Genomic DNA, 17,564 nt, shown 5'->3' with positions numbered 1-17,564 from the left:
AAGGTTATTGCTTTAATAAGCCACGCTACTGTCTTGCCTGTAAACCTGCCGTGCATTTTGAGCTGGGGAGAGGGCCAGACAGGCTGGTATCAAGTAGGTTTTGCTGTATGGTAAAATTCAAGGTAACTTCCTTGTACATTAATTAGCTTGCTCTGCTCCTGCACAGGAAACAGCTGAAAAGTGTCTTTTTTAATAAAGTTTTTAATAAAGTTCCTTGCAAGCTCATTATATACCGTAATCGCCTTCAGCCCGTGAAGAACTTCAATTTGTATGGCATGTGAATTTGCACAAGCGTGTAGCTGGAGGTGAAGGGATGTGTTCTGCAGTTAACCTTGTAGAAAGTGATTTGAGCCTTGATAATGTCATTGGAATAGTGGTTTTTAGATGGTGTTGCTTGTCACCTCTTTGGAGGTGTGCTGAGTTTTGTTAATTGGTTATGACAAAAAACATTGTATGGCATTTAATTCGGCAGGATGAGGTTTAAGTGCTGATATGCATGTCAGCTCTGGTAGAACCAAGTCTCTCGGGTGCACTAAATATAATTTTTCTATTTGGAAAAAACCCCAGAAACTTCTAATTGAAGTTAGCAAATTTTCTAAAAAGCTGTAGAAAGTTCATTGTCTTTAGGTAAGACTAAATATTTCACAGAATCACAGAATGGTAGGGGTTGGAAGGGACCTCTGTGGGTCATCTAGTCCAACCCTCTTTGAGTTAATGCTTATAAAAATAACAGCCTTACAACAATGTAGTGCTGAAATTATATTTGGAGATATTCCTGTGTAATCCCACATGTATCTTGCTATTCTTAATTGTCTCGATGCTGGGTCGTGCTGCAATTTCGTCAGACCAGAGGCTCCGCTGTGTCACAGCACCCTGAAAGAACGCTTTCACTTGCTTCTTGTTGCATGAAAGAAGTCAGTGTAAAATTAATGAATGTCCAGAACATGCGGATGGGGGCAAATTTTACTGGTTTCTCCCATAGCTGTGTAATGTTTCCTTCAAATAACGTAGTAGTCCATGCCTCTGACTTTTGTAGCAGTTGAAATTTTAGAGTATGTGAACTCAGAGCAATGAATTTTGAAAATCTTCTGCACCAAGTGAGATTTCAAATTCTGAGCGTTCTTCAGCGTCCCTTTCAGTTTGAGTTTGAAGATCTCTCCAGAATATCATCCAGAATGCCTTCTCAGAGAGAAGAAACCTTCATACCTCTCCTTCCGCCTTGTTTTTCTACTTGAAACGAAGTTTGAACTGAAACTTGGTTTTAACACCTTCAGGGAGAAAAACCCAACCATGCTGTTTCTTAGTTTCAGCCAGGATGTGCCAGTAGTAGGCTTTTGTGTAGACGTACTGGTTTAAATAGGCTCTATAACCTCACTCTTTTCCATTAGTGCATGCTAATTATTGAGTAGATGTTCAAATAAAGCCTCTGCAAATAGGCCTTTTATTTGACTTTTGCCTCGTGGACCTTTCTCGGCAAGGAAGAGAAAGCTTTACAGCAGGAGCAGATTAGAGACTGAAGATATCTGGGACTGATTCAGAAAAGAAGGCGTCACTTGAGTGGTTTGACAGCCTACGCTACAGCTACAGGGCTGGCAGTGAAAAAATGAATGTATGCGAAAGCTAATAGAGGTGGGGTGGAAAGTTTTGAGTTTATTCAGATCCTTCCAGTTCACGTTTTTTGTCTCCCTCTTCGAAGAGGGGGAAGGTCTGGCGTAGGAAATGACGAGCCTGGATGGTGTTAGAAAATAGTGCAGCCTTGCAACTGAACGTAAGACCGATGGGGATTTTGTTTGCCAGCTCCAGAGGCTGAGCCGGAAGGCTTACGGAGCGCGTGCTTCCTCCAGTGTTGTGATGTGATACGGACTTGTTGAAACTCTGCAGTGAAGAACAATTGAGGATAGGAGCTTTTGTGGAAAATGGAATCAAATGAAATGTAGTTTCATAGCAGAATTCACCAGATTTTAAAGTTTGTGCCAAAATAATGTTCTGAAGTAAGCAGGAGGAATTCTACCTCATCTGTTGGACCTCAGGGAGCTTCACTTTCAGTTGTGTGTCAGTAGACTTTGTTGAAGCTGGAGAATGGAAAATACTACCGGTTTTGTAAAATGAGTAAGGCATGGGGTGAAGAGGAGACAAGAGTAGGTTATGATAAAACGAGGGCTGCTTGGTTGTCGTAAGGTGCTAGCGGAGCTGCATGGACGATGTTCTTGGAACCAGTCTGTTATTGGTATCTGTTGACTTGGAAGCACGAGTGATGTGTGCTACGTATTCCTCATGAGCGTACCTGAGGCATCACCAGAACAAGTGAGGGTGAGAAAATAATCAGGAGAAATTCAATGGCTTCAGGGATGACGGGATGATTCAGGAGGAAAATAATAAGGAATAGAAGACTGCACTTAAGGACTAAAAAACCCAATTTCTGCTCTTTGTCAGAGAGGGCAGCTGGCTGGTTCCGCACGTGGAAGGAACAGATGCGGTGACAGCAATACGAAGGCAGTGGGATGCAGAGGAGTGACGTACTTCTGCGGAGACAGGGAGTGCTGACGGGAGACGCCGACATCTGGAACAGGAGTAGGATGATGAGAATGGATGGTGGAGTAAGGGAAATGTGAAAAAAAGTCCAGAAGAAGGACTTGACTGAAGTGGCAACCAAAGCTATGGCAGACAGATTCCTCTCTGCCTACCTTTTTTGTTTGCTGTTGTCATGTCAGGTCAAGGACAGATAGAACGAGTCTCATCCTTCCCACCGGTGTGGGAAAACACGAGAGCAAAAGCTATGGGGCAGAATGTCAAACACTTAGTAGTAAAAGAAGTGCCTGGTTTTTGGTGGCTTCTTTTTTGTCTCAGGTTATTTTTTAATCTATTTTTTAATTTCTATTTTTGGATCAAGGCACAAAAATGCAGTGCTTGTTAACACTGAAATGAAGGCGAAACTAGATATTTTGCTAATATATTACAGTCTGTCCCAGCTAAGTGTTTCACTGGTAACTTAAATGGTAGATTTTGTGCTTTGAAATAGCCTTTAATACCAGCCCTGCCGACGATCCGTGCGGATGGTAATATGGAATATTGGACCATATGCTTTGATTTGCTTTTGGATTACTGAACCAACCAACCAAACAAGACCCCCAAAATGTTAGATGTGTAAATAACGGAGTTTAAGACTGTTGGATATATTTATAAAGTTTGCTTTTATTCGTCGAATCTGTTTCCAGAGTTCTACAGGAAGAATTTTTAGTGATGTTAGGCTGAGAACTGCTCACTGCTGGAATTTGGGATTCCTTCGAGGTGTTAGGTGAAGCATTTCTCTGCAAGGAACCTGAGGAGGAAAGCCACTAAAAAGAGTGCTGTGTTGCTAACACAGTCTGTTAGCTTCTTAGAGGACAACAGAAGGTGGTGGTGTTGAGGAAGATTAAAGGTCGTGTGTTTCATCTTGGGTACCAAAATTAGGATATCATAGAAAAAGATGTACGATGTCAAAATTTCTATATCCTTTTAGTAGTTAGCTGTGAGCTAAAATGACTCAGTGTATGCAGGTTTTAATTAAAAAGAAAAAAAAGAGGATAGTAACACCAACTTCAGGGTTTGCTTATAGTCACTGTTTTCTCCTTTTCATTCAGTGTTTTACGCTCGTTAGCAAAGCTGGGGGAAAGCAGTTCCTACCAGGAGGCTGTATTGAGTAAATTCAGCCCTTCTGCTCCGTTAGGAAACGGGGACGGTTAGCCAGGCAGCCAGCGATGCTCGACAAGGTTTTATCCTGCACTTTTCTTCTAGGTGCCTGAGTAGGAATGAAAGACAACGGGTCAGATTATTTTAATAGTAAACGTGCTCGCCCCACATAAGACTTGTTCTGCCTCTGACCTTCAGTGCAGAATTTTTCTGACTGCTAACAAGCCGGGGTGTTAATCTCCACTGTCTAAAATAAAACTGGTGTTGGGTTTAGTTTGGCTTATAGCATAGCTCCAGTTCTTGGTTTCTGAGAAGCAGAAAAGAGTTTTGTGGTGGGGTGTGTGTATACGTATGTGTGGCGGGGTTTTTTTGGTTTTTTTCCCCTCCCACACCCATCCTTGAGGAGGTTAGCTTCAGATTGTGATCTGTTTTAAGTCTTTTTCTCCCACCCTTTACCTCTTGTTAATTAAGTCTTTCCATATTTCTGCATTCATTTAAATGACTTTGAAAAATGTTTGGCTTAATTAGCTATTTTTCCCAGAATTCAATACGTATTCTTCAGTGGGGAAGTTCTTGCCTCAAGGTGTTTTGAAGTTAAAAAAGAAAACACCCAAACCCCAACACTTTGGAAAAGTGAAGAAGACAAAAATTTTCAGTAGTTTTTGAAAGGAAATGTGTGAAAAACTCTCTGAGCTCAGTTCACCTTTTGGATTTCGGCAGTGGGGAGGGTTGACGCTTGGCTTGTTTCATTGGGCAGAAGCTTGCGGTAGACCCAGGGGCTGTTGACTTCACGTGACGGCCACGTAGCCATTTTCATGGCTATCTAGCTATACTGAGACACTATCACAAACTGGTGTTTTAATCTGAATTTTACATAGTGGTTCTTGATCCTTGATTTGCTGCCACGTCCGGGGCAGCAGCGTTGTCCCTTACGGTCAATAAGCTGCATATGAGCAACGACTTGCTGTAGACTTACCAGCCTTGGTTGGTAAGTCTACAGCAAGCCCCGGTGATGTCAGTGAATATATGCACAGATTAAATGTATGTTTAGTGCAGACGGTGCGTGCACAAGGTGCGTGACTGTGTTTGGGATGCTTGAGAACAAAGTGGAGGTGAGGGGATAGCGAGTTCTGTGAGGTAAAGATGGGTAGGAATTCCACTTCCGCAGGAGAACTGGGAGCTGGATATTTGCTGATGTTACTCAAAAACATCAGCTGGACATTTGGGGTAATAATAACTCCAGAATTCCAAATGAAGATGATTTCAATAACTTCCCTACAACTGATTTCGTTTGTTACGGTGGGATCTATGTATACAGCTGCAGCTTCACAGAATCACAGACTGGTCGGGGTTGGAAGGGACCTCTGTGGGTCACCCAGTCCAACCCCCTGCCCAAGCAGGGTCACCCACAGCAGGCTGCACAGCACCGCGTCCAGGTCGGTCTTGAATAGAGAAGGAGACTCCACAGCCTCCCTGGGCAGCCTGGGCCAGGGCTCCGTCACCCTCAGAGGGAAGAAGTTCTTCCTCGGGTTCAGCTGGAGCTTCCTCTGCTTCAGTTTGTGCCCGTTGCCCCTTGTCCTGTCGCTGGGCACCACTGGAAAGAGTCTGGCCCCATCCTCCTGACACCCACCCTGCAGATATTTGTAAGCATTTATAAGGTCCCTTCTCAGCCTTCTCTTGTCCAGGCTGAACAAGCCCAGCTCCCTCAGCCTCTCCTCGTAGGAGAGATGCTCCAGTCCCCTCCTCATCCTCGTAGCCCTCCTCTGGACTCTCTCCAGTAGCTCCTCATCTTTCTTGAAGTGGGGAGCCCAGCACTGGACACAGGGCTCCAGATGGGGCCTCAGCAGGGCAGTGTAGAGGGGAAGGAGAACCTCCCTTGACCTGCTGACCACACTCCTCCTAATGCACCCCAGGATCCCATTGGCCTTCTTGACAGCCAGGGCACACTGCTGGCTCATGGTCACCCTGTTGTCCACCAGGACACCCAGGTCCCTCTCCACAGAGCTGCTCTCCAGCAGGTACCTATTTCATATTCTGCATCACCTTGCTTGCTGCTTGCTTGCTTGCTGCTCAGTTACTTACCTGGCTTTGCTCACCGGTCTTAGTGACTGACTAGCTAAGCGGTGTCGTGTCCCGTCAAACCCTAGTGCTGTGTGTCTGTTTAATGCCTTGCTGTTTGGTAGCGGAGAAGGGTTGCTGATGAGTCTAGGCTGGCCTTAGCCATCAGTTTAAACCTTGCAGATGGTCTTTGCGTTTGCGCAGAGAGGTTCCGGCACTAGGCCACAGCCTGACATTCCGTTTTATACTGCTTATACTGGAGTCTGGTTTAGCTGTGCTGCTAACCCAGCTTCCCAAGGTGTAGTGCATCCTAGCATCCGACAGCTTGACACGTAAATTAAATCCTGGGCAAAGGACGGGAGCGGAGGTGCAGAGGTTGGGCAGGTGTACCAGCACTGACCGACACCTCGATGAACGTGCCACATGGAGTAAAGATAACGGAAACTTTTTAGTTATTTAACAAGGTATAAAGGCTGTTATAAGAAGTCAAGGTTGTATCCTCTTGTACAACAAAACATACTAAAGTGTTTTCTTCTTTTTAGTCCAAGTGGTAAGAAGTTCAGAAGCAAGCCTCAGTTGGCAAGATACCTGGGAAACACTGTTGATCTCAGCAGTTTTGACTTCAGAACGGGAAAGATGATGCCCAGTAAATTGCAGAAGAACAAACAGAGACTAAGGAATGATTCTCTCAATCAAAATAAGGTTTGTTAGTAAATACTGTGTTTAAGGATATCCTAAGAATTTCCTTTCCTGTAGTTCATTTAGCAATTTCTTTTCTGCTTAAAGCAGTCCGCTTCTAAGATGTGCGTGTATGCTTAATTTTGAGTAGTGGTAGAGATGTAAATTTATAACTAGAAGGAATGCTCTGCTACTACCAAGAAAATACCGAGGTGAGGTTAAGTGTGACTCAAAAGTTGGAGTAATTCAGGAGTTGGCTTGGAGAACCTCAGTGCTAGTCATCTTCCTGAACGAGAATCTTCTAAGTGGGAGGAGTTAGGACTGTTGACGCCAAGAGATTCTCCTGTGAAAGGCTTCAGATTGCTACGTTCATCTTCCTGTTCTGAGATGAAATAGTTCGTGTTATGTGCCAGGAAGCTTGTTTTCGGAGGCAAATGCACTTATCTGTACAAAGCTGGATGTCCGCGTGCAGCTACGTAGCTTGGCAAGGCCGGGTGTTGTTCTGTCTGAGACTGGGCCTTTCTCAGTTGATCCGATTGCTCTCTCACTATTTCTTTTTGAACGACAGTGTGTCCTTTTGAATACTGAAGAAAATGCGTATAGTAGATGAAAAAGAAAAGGCTGAAGCGTACAGAAGTGAAATAACTGGCAGAGCACATAGGGACGTGACGAGTAAATTTAGCTGACTCTCATATAATATATTCCTGGACCAGCTTTAGAAACCTCATACAACAGTTTGATAGGATTTCTGTAACAACCTGAAATGTTTTCTTTTGAAAGGGTTTTATTCTTTAGGATTTCATAAGTTACAGTAGTGTATGAAAATACCTAACAAGTTATAGCTGTGTCTGTGCACTGATTTTTTTTTTTTGTCATCTGCTGTTTGTAATGCGTGAACCACACATTTCATGCTGATTTCTTTTTATTTAAAGCATGTGTTCAGATTATTAAATATTTTCTTTCCACAGAGATGAGACTTTCAAATAATATAAAACTTGGGGGTAGTCTAAGGAAAGGTTTTAGGCTTTTTGCATGAGCAGAAATTACAAAAATTGGTATATAAAACCTGGAGGAGTCTGTGCTCACTTTGTATTCCTGTGATCGTAGATTACTTGAATGCTGCCCTAAATACATGATTAGAAAAAAATGCTTTTTTCAGGTAGATGAGATTTATTATTGCTAAGTGACTGAATCTGTACCTCGTGAGCTTTCAGGAATTTCTGCAGTATTCCTGTGATAGTTCCAAATGAGATCTCAGCTTGTTCCTGTAGCTGATGTTTTCCACAGATGCTGGAAGAGGTTGGTTGTGGTCGTCTTCCAGTCCACCTTGCTGGGGGGGGCCGTGAAAGACAGACTCGCACGGGCAAGTTTGTGTATAAACTTGCTGCCGTTTTGTGGGTTGTTCAGTTTTCTACAAACAATTTACCACAAATGTCTCTAAATTCTTTGGCTCCCCTTATGTTTCAAGAAGGAATACCAAAATATACTTGAGCCTTCTTTCTCGGACGTGTCTAGGCAGTTAGATTTGTGCAGGTGGTGGCTGGAAATGCTGTCTTGCCACGCTTCTAACTTGAGATTCTCATCAGTAGCAGACTAGGACTCCATGTCAAGACTGACATATTAATGCCACCTGGAATGGGACTGAGGGTAATATATGCTAATGAATGCTCTTCGTTTTGTGATGTTAATGTACAACAGTGTAAATGACGTGGAAATATTCCTCTCACAAGATACTCACCTCCAGTCTTAGCATGGTGCATTCTTCCTGACCTTTCAGTATTGGCAATAAAGGCCTGTATTTGACAGGTTTATTTACGGTAGAGCCGCAGGAGGAGTTTTGCTTCAGCCTGTACTAATCTTGCCATTCTTTTCTGTGTAAGCGTTTTTACATTTCACTTGCAAATTGAGTTACTTTATTTGAAGTGCTTTTGAAGAGCCAATGAAGTAAGGAATACAACTGAATATAAATCCAGTAGGTACAGCATACGGTTGTGCTTATAAAAATACGCTTATCAATTCTTTCTGTTGAAAAGAAAATCAGAATCACCGAATGGTCAGGGTTGGAAGGGACCTCTGTGGGTCACCCAGTCCAACCCGCGTCACCCACAGCAGGCTGCACAGGACCTTGTCCAGGGGGGGCTTGAATATCTCCAGAGAAGGAGACTCCAGAGCCTCCCTGGGCAGCCTGGGCCAGGGCTCCGTCACCCTCAGAGGGAAGAAGTTCTTCCTCCTGTTCAGCTGGAGCTTCCTCTGCTTCACTTTGTGCCCGTTGCCCCTTGTCCTGTCGCTGGGCACCACTGGAAAGAGTCTGGCCCCGTCCTCCTGACAGCCACCCTGCAGATATTTAGAGGCATTTCTAAGGTCCCCTCTCAGCCTTCTCTTCTCCAGGCTGAACAAGCCCAGCTCCCTCAGCCTCTCCTCGTAGGGGAGATGCTCCAGTCCCCTCCTCATCCTCATAGCCCTCCACTGGACTCTCTCCAGCAGCTCCTCATCTTTCTTGAAGTGGGGAGCCCAGAACTGGACACAGGGCTCCAGATGGGGCCTCAGCAGGGCAGAGCAGAGGGGAAGGAGAACCTCCCTCGACCTGCTGGCCACACTCCTCTTGATGCATCCCACTGCAGGTTAAACATGCTGCCTGGTTGATGCTTCTGGAAATACACGTCTTCGGAAAGATAGTGGACTGAAATTCTTCTGGAAACTGCTGTTGGAGCATAAAGTCCTCCTATGGAGTAAAGACGAGCAGGGAACGCTGCTGTTTCTGCCAGCTGATCCGTTGCTGTAGTTCCCAGAGCAGGAAGAGATTGTGTTTGGTGGTGGTAGGCAAGTGAAGTAAAGCCCACAGTATGTCGGTGGCTCTGAAGGCTGGAGTTTGTAGGTGTGCCTACAACGGAGTATTGTGGGCTTAACCACCGTCTGAGGTGAAGTAATCTGTGCCTGACCATTGGAAAGACGTGGATAGGGTCTTCTATCTGGAAAGCTCAAAAGAGGTTTCAGTCCTTCAGGAGAGGAGTTGGTTGTAGGCATCTTCGTTACTTATTTCTATTAGGAAGTACTGGAAGCTCTTGCTTTGCCGTGAATAAATCTTAACGTGTGGCTGGCTTATGATCTGTTGTGAAAAAGAGTTTCTCTGAGCATCAGTCGCTTCCTGTTATCGTGGGATGATTTTTTTTCCCCTCCATGTCTGAAGACTTGCAGGTGCTGGCGATGGGTGAGCTTACAAGTTTCTGTACTAACGAGTTTATTTCTGTTGTTCAAAACTCAGTGCCACGAAGAAGAGACTGTTTATTCAGGATGAGATCAGAATGCCCAGACCTAACTACGATGAGAAAGGAAATAAAGCAGGAAAGTAGTAAGATTATGATTACAGTACTTAGAAATGGATCTGTGCTTAGTTTAAACAGTTTATCCTAATGACCATTTTCTAGTATGTAGCCTTGATAAAAAGTCTATGGGACACTTATCCCTGGAACCTGTATTTCCTGCAGAGTTTATAACTTGCCAGGGTTCTGCTTTAATTCTGGGGGCTGTATCATTAATGTAGCTGACTTTTCTGAAGTTCTCATGCTGCCTGAAGGAATCTTCCACTTTATTTTTCTAAGTTTAATGGATTTATTTTTGAACTTCTCTTTAAGTCACGTTACAGGCCAAATGGAACCTGCACATATTTTTCTTGAACTTGAAATCATAGAATCATGGAATGGTTTGGGTTGGCAGGGACCTTAAAGATCACCTGGTTCCAACCCCCCTGCCATCAGCAGGGACATCTTCCACCAGCCCAGGGTGCTCAGAGCTCCATCCAACCTGGCCTTGAACCCTGCCAGGGAGGGGGCAGCCACAGCTTCTCTGGGCAACCTGGGCCAGGGCCTCACCACCCTCAAGGTGAAGAATTTCTTCCTAATATCTAATCTCAATCTGCCCTCTTTTAGTTTAGAGCCGTTCCCCCTGGTCCTATCCCTACACCCCCTTGTGAAAAGCCCCTCTCCATCCTTCCTGTAGCCCCTCCAGGCACTGGCAGCTGCTCTAAGGTCACCCTGGAGCCTTCTCTTCTCCAGGCTGAACAGCCCCAACTCCCTCAGCCTGTCCTCGTAGGAGATGTGCTCCAGCCTTTGGAGACCTTTGTTCCAGAAATGTTTGCTAAACCAGATTTATCCCCCATATGGCAGATTGGGGGGGGGGGGGCTATTATTGTTTTTGTCAGTTTTAATAGCTATTTTACCACTAATGCTGATGCTACTGCGCAGAATGCTCCGGGGGCACGGACTTCAAAGCTTCAAATACTACTTTGAACTTGATGTCACAAGATCTGGGAATGCGAAGCTTGTGGGATAGCCAAGGTCTGTCAAGGTTCTGGTGTGATTTGAGTTACATGGTGTGAGAAAAGTTGATTGTCAAAATACTTTGTGCAAATTTAAGTACATGCTATTGCTGTCTAGCTCTGGTTGGTGGTTCTGTACTCATCAGAGATGCTTTAATTGTATATGAAAATATGTATTACGTATAATGTATTAGACTCACTATTACTTACAGTAAGTCTAATACATTATATATGTATTAGACTTACTATTGTCATTATCAGTGGGGGGAAAGAAAAATACAGCCCAGAACCAGTATCACACGTGTTAAAAGCAATGACCAAAGTGTCTGACAACATTTTTCTAGTGGACTTGGGACTACCTGGGTGAAACATTAGAAGTGTTATCTCTAGATTTATTTATAAGCTTAGATTCTCACTTCTGCTTCGTATAAAAAGGTCTTGCGACTTCCGTGCTAATTGAGTGGTAGTTTCTCTGGTTGGGTAGAACGATGAAGCTAGAAGTACTCGTGCTCTGTTGCTGTTTGCTCTGGCTATGGAAACCCTGATCCCAGTTATAGAATCATGGAATCATAGAAAGTTTTGGGTCGGAAGGGACCCCTCGAGGTCATCTAGTCCAACCCCCCCGCAGTGAGCAGGGACACTGCTAACGAGATCAGGTTGCTCAGAGCCCTGTCCAGGCTGGTCTTGAATGTTTCCAGGGATGGGGCCTCCACCACCTCTCTGGGCAACCCGTTCCAGTGTTTCACCACCCTCATTGTAAAGAATTTCTTCCTTATATCCAGCCTAAACCTACCCTGTTTTAGTTTAAAACCATTACCCCTCGTCCTGTCACTGCTGTCTCTACTAAAAAGATTGTCCCCATCTTTCCTATAGGCTCCCTTTAAGTACTGAAAGGCTGCAATCAGGTCTCCCCGCAGCCTTCTCTTCTCCAGGCTGAACAAGCCCAACTCTCTCAGCCTGTCCTCATAGCAGAGGTGCTCCAGCCCTCGGATCATTTTTGTAGCCCTCCTTTGGACCCGCTCCAACAGTTCCATGTCCTTCTTGTGCTGAGGGCTCCAGAGCTGAACACAGGACTCCAGGTGAGGTCTCACCAGAGCAGAGTAGAGGGGCAGAATCACCTCTCTCGACCTGCTGGCCACGCTTCTCCTGATGCAGCCCAGGACACGGTTGGCCCTCTGGGCTGCCAGCGCACATTGCCGGCTCATGTCCAACCTTTTGTCTATCAGTGTCCCCAAGTCCCTCTCGGCAGGGCTGCTCCCGATCCTTTCCTCCCCCAGCCTGTATTGATACCGGGGATTACCCCGACCCAGGTGTAGGACCTTGCACTTGGCCTTGTTGAACCTCACGAGGTTCACACAGGCCCACCTCTCCAGCTTGTCCAGGTCCCTCTGGATGGCATCGCGTCCTTCTGGTGTATCAACTGTACCACTCAGCTTGGTGTCATCTGCAAAGTTGGTGAGGGTACACTCGATGTCGCTGTCCATGTCATTGATGAATATATTGAACAGCACCGGTCCCAGTACGGACCCCAGAGGGACTCCACTCGTCACTGGTCTCCATCCGGACATTTAGCCGTTGACCACTACCCTTTGGCTGCGAGCTTCCAACCAATTCCTTATCCACTGAAAGGTCCACCCATCAAATCCATGGCTCTCCAATTTGGAGAGAAGGATGTTGTGGGGGACCATGTCAAAGGCTTTACAAAAATCCAGATAGATGACGTTAGTTAGCCAAGAAATCAACAGTGCCTTAGGGATGGAGCTGAAGATGTGCTGCCTTTCCCGTTTGAAAGCAGTAAATATTGCAAGACATAGAGACTGGTTAGTTTCTGGCTGTGAGTTTATAAACCATAAATGATAAGTGCCTGAATTTCTGAGGAAAACTTCCACTGGAATTTGTAGGTTTAGCCTTATTACATTTTAATGAGTTAACTGCTACCTGGAAATGATGAAGAAAAGGGACCTATAAAGTAGCAAGGTATATTTAAAGGTAGGAAGAGAGACCTGTGATCGGAATCGCTTCTATTGAAAAGAACAGATTTCTAGAGCTCTTTCCAAATTCACCTGTATGTTCTGGCATGTTTCTTCTGTTGGTCTGGAAAACTGTTCTGGCTCTTTTGAGAGGGTGAGTAAATCTGTATTAAGCAAGGATTCCCAAAATGCTACAGTGCCAGCTTATAAATGAGTGTATGAATTGAGTCGTACTGTTGAATAGCTAGGAATATGCCTGGCATCCTTGATAAATCACCTTTGCCACGTGCATGAAAAATCAAGGCCTGAAATTTAAAATTATCCCTTCATTTAGGTTGTGTTGAGTTGCCTAGATAAATATGAAGTGTTATTCTGTTGGTCCCTCCTCTCGATTCCATTCCTTAGAATCACGTGGAGGAATTCCTCATTTTTTTTTCTACCAGGATGGATCTAGCAGTGCCGTGTCATCCTGGAGAGGCTGTGGAAAGAGGCTCCTACCTACCCAGCAGATGAAGCAGATAGTTGGACAGGAGAGCAGCCAGTCTCATAACCATCGTAGTGTGTAAGGGTCTGTTTTGGGATTGAGCAGCTTGGCTGTAGAATGGTCTTCATAATGAAAATTACTTTCTGTGGAGTGCGGAGATTATATTCTTTTTATTGCTAATTCATGGATGATGCACTGTGTGCATATAGGAAGAATGACTTCACGCTCCTTTTCTCATCAGCCATCGGCCTTGCGATGACAGAGGTGTGCTCAAATACAGGAACACTCCAGCAAAACTCTGATAGAGGGACACATACTATTAAAATAAAATTTAATCTGAGACAGGTGCATTGAGCAGAAGTCTTATTGCTCAATAAGCCGAAGCCTCTCACCATTTTTTAAAATTGATTTTTATGCAGATCATTACAGAATGTCTGTAGTCAGTATTCTAACTGTGGTCAGCTGGAATTCCAGAGCGTTCAGCTTGCAGCGGTTTTCAAACAAGCGTGTGTTCTCTGGTTCTTAACATCGTCTCTTTTATGAAGGTGTGTGGTCCAAATTGCATAATGTAAATATGGAGGATTTGAAGATTGAGATTGAATTCCCATTTCTAAGCCCAAGACGTGCTTTTTGTTGCAAAATCACGAGTTTTTCATTAGGATTTACTTAGACTCCTTTAACGTGATCCTTGGATGGAGTCTAATATCAATGTGCGTTGTGTATCTTTAGAGCTATGATCTCACAGCCAATTATAAAACCTTTGAGATCTGAAATACTACTTTTTTTTCTGCCTTTTGAATGAGTAGAAGTAAACTTTAACCATTTTTCTTTGTCGGAAACTAGATATGGCTGTTGATAAAGTGCTTAGCACTGTCCTGCAAAATAGCGAACGTGCTTTTTGATGCATGTTCATTGGGAAAATATGTATCATGGGATATTTATTTTCAGTGTCTGTCTTCTCTGGATAGAATCACGTGTCTTCTCAGTCACATCTTTGTATCCTTGGGGGTAAAAAAATAAAGAGAATGATTTCAGTTGTTAAGAAAAATACCAGACAAAATGCAAGAGCAGGAGAGACTGAAAGTATGTCTGCAGGATTTGGGAGAAATGGGATTATGAACAAAAAGATGCTGCTCTGTTGGCACGGCACTTCAAGCTGGCAGTCTGCTTTTGGATAGAGAGCCAGATTTAGAAAAGCCAGAATGGTGTACAGGTGATGACACGTCTTTTTCTTTCTTCAGCAGTCTTGGGGGTGAGAGGAGAATTCCATTCCCCCACCCCAAATACTTCAGGAGTGGTTGCTGCGGTGAGGGGTGCAGGCACTGGTATCTCCAAGAATATTTCCAGAATAAATGACTGCATTTAATGAAGAATTGTTTGATGCAGGAATTGCTTAGGAAGTTTGCGACCAAAGTTACGTAGGAAGTTGCTGTTCTTTAAGACTTGGAACTCTCTAAACTGTTGGCTGCAGACTCTGATGAAGCTTTGGAGTTTCATTTTGACATCTGATGGTGAAGCTGTCTCTTTTCAGAATGTAAGTCGCGTGCACAATGAACATACATGTTTTAACAAAAGAAAAGATGGACTTTCAAGCAGTTTGAGTCTTCCCAAGAAAGTGAAAATGTGTGGAACCAGTTAACTTCTATATTTTTCTTTAAAAAGGATGTCTGCAAAGGTTAGTTCAGTGCAGCATTTAAGGGAAGTCTTTACTCCGAAAAAAGCCTTCTTCTTTTTCACATCTGTAGAAGAGTGTGAATCCAACTTAAATTTGTGTAATTTTTCTGTCTAATTTTTGTTAATTCGCCTTTTTCTTTTTTTAACAGGGAAAACCAGACTTAAACACAACTTTACCCATCAGACAAACTGCATCCATTTTCAAACAACCGGTCACCAAAGTTACCAATCATCCGAGTAACAAAGTCAGATCTGATCCACAGCGGGTGACGGAGCAGCCACGACAGGTAAGAACGAGTCTGGTTCCATTGCTGCTGTTCAGAAAGCTGAAACGAGCTGAGAATGTGCTTGTTTTCAGCCGTGCTTCAATGACAGCACATTGGGTGTCCTGGTGGACAACAGGGTGACCATGAGCCAGCAGTGTGCCCTGGCTGCCAAGAAAGCCAATGGGATCCTGGGATGCATTAGGAGGAGTGTGGGCAGCAGGTCGAGGGAGGTTCTCCTCCCCCTCTACTCTGCCTTAGTGAGGCCCCGTCTGCAGTACTGTGTCCAGTTGTGGGCTCCCCAGTTCAAGAAAGATGAGGAGCTACTGGAGAGAGTCCAGCGGAGGGCTACGAGGATGAGGAGGGGACTGGAGCGTCTGTCCTAGGAGGAAAGGCTGAGGGAGCTGGGCTTGTTCAGCCTGGAGAAGAGAAGGCTGAGAGGGGACCTTAGAAATGCCTCTAAATATCTGCAGGGTGGATGTCAGGAGGATGGGGCCAGACTCTTTCCAGTGGTGCCCAGCGACAGGACAAGGGGCAACGGGCACAAACTGAAGCAGAGGAAGCTCCAGCTGAACCCGAGGAAGAACTTCTTCCCTCTGAGGGTGATGGAGCCCTGGCCCAGGCTGCCCAGGGAGGCTGTGGAGTCTCCTTCTCTGGAGATATTCAAGACCCACCTGGACGCGGTGCTGTGCAGCCTGCTCTGGGTGACCCTGCTTGGGCAGGGGGTTGGGCTGGGTGACCCACAGAGGTCCCTGCCAACCCTGACCATTCTGTGACGGGTGGGAGGTCCTATCTTGAAAGTTACTTCTAGAAATGCATATAATACAAGTTAAAAAAAAAAATACACAAATTAGAGTTCATATGGAGATTAATTTTTCTTACTCCAAAATTCCATTCATATTTGGTGAACGTATGGCTCTTGAAATGCAGATATGCGCTGTACTGTCACAACTGGACATGAAATGTGGGGGGAAAAAAAAGTCATGTGCAGCTTCTTAGTAGAAGTTTCCATAAAATACACGATTATCATCTAATATCTCTTTTATATGGAACAACTTTGTGGAAAAATCAATAAAAAATTGTATTTTAAATCCCTCTTTTTCACTACGATACTACTGTAAATAGAAAACACAGTAACATAAGCTCATCTTACACAGGTTCTCCTTTAGCTGCTTTTCTTTAGATCAGTGACAGACTGCTTGTTCACACTGTGGTTTGTTGGTTCTGTTTTTTATGTGGAGGAGGGCGCTGAGAAGAAACGGAGATCTGGTTAATGAATGAATGATTGGCTGGATAATGTAGTGTATATTGGATTGAGGTGTTTGTTTTGAAGTCTGACTTGTATTTTTGGAGTCATAGCGCTACTACCATCAAATTATTCTATCTTAGGAGTGCAGGGATGAGGAGAAAATGCAGAGGCACGTTCAAATTTTTGTACGCTCGTATGTCACCAGCTTTTAACAACGTTTCCTTTGAAACGCAAGCTGTCTCTGATATTGCACTTTCAAACATCTTGAATGCTGTTCTTGTAAGAAATAACATGGAATTTAGACTCTGCATCCTCTAAATTCAGGTGAGAAAGAAAAAGAAGAAATATCGAGCCGTATTGGAGCATCTTGTTGAGATGTCTTTTAGCAAGATTTGAAGGCCTCAGCTCACTGTTGGTCCCGTGAAGTTCAACAGGGGCCATGTAAGTGTATGACGTTCAGATCTAAAAGATGCATAATTGCATTTGTCTGTTGATTCTCTTCACGTTCCTCGGGTTTTCCTTTTAACTACTGCACTTTGTGTGCCAGGAATTTCCTTTTGGTCATGTCTGCCAAACGAGTAGTAATCACCAAAGCACAGGAAAGTTATGGCACCTTTGTGGCAGGAGAAATGGAGGTCTGGTGGTTCGCATCGTGATGGGTTCTAAACTCTTTCGTGCTTGCCTGTTTCCTCCCTGTTTTTTTTCTTCCAGAATCTTTTCTTCAAATACCTAGCGACTGAAATCTTTGGGAATGCATCTCTTGTCGCTTGCGGATGACTATCCAGTAAAGATTTGCAAAACAGGCTATTTTCAAACCTACCCAACTTAAATCTTTGCCTCCTTAAGATAGGTTGTAACGGATTAAGCTATAGCAAGATCTTCAAGTGATCATCATCTGCTGATCGTTGTGTCAGCATTCTTTTACGATCAAATTCCTTTCTCCTTGCTTGCAGCAGTGCATCTTTGGAAGAGGGCACTTTAAACACAACTCTTACTCTGTATTGACAGACTTCATTTGGAAGATATGCTAGCTCTGTGCATTGAATGTAAAATAGTTAATCTTAGATATATAACTGCAAAGGAAATCTTGGTGTGTCTTACTCTTGCTTTTCTCCAAGCTAGAGTGTTGCCTTGAGCTGTCTTCTTTGTTTTGAGTAGTGATGATTAGCATAGGTGGGAGACTTGGGGAAGGGAGAGAATAGAT

General features: G+C 44.2%; 1 protein-coding gene across 1 annotated transcript in view; it reads left to right on the top strand.

Moving 5' to 3' along the window:
* LOC104339060 (methyl-CpG-binding domain protein 2) overlaps window positions 1-17,564 on the top strand; it is a 49,735-nt gene that overhangs the window by 9,272 nt on the left and 22,899 nt on the right. The window contains exons 2-3 of the mRNA XM_075410703.1: window positions 6,270-6,429; window positions 14,998-15,135. Of these exons, the coding sequence (XP_075266818.1) occupies window positions 6,270-6,429; window positions 14,998-15,135 (298 nt within the window). The remainder of the gene's footprint in view (window positions 1-6,269; window positions 6,430-14,997; window positions 15,136-17,564) is intronic.

The sequence above is a fragment of the Opisthocomus hoazin genome, chromosome Z (genome assembly GCF_030867145.1).
Source record: "Opisthocomus hoazin isolate bOpiHoa1 chromosome Z, bOpiHoa1.hap1, whole genome shotgun sequence".
NCBI classification, from domain to species: domain Eukaryota; kingdom Metazoa; phylum Chordata; class Aves; order Opisthocomiformes; family Opisthocomidae; genus Opisthocomus; species Opisthocomus hoazin.
This window is presented reverse-complemented; position numbering and strand designations above follow the sequence as displayed.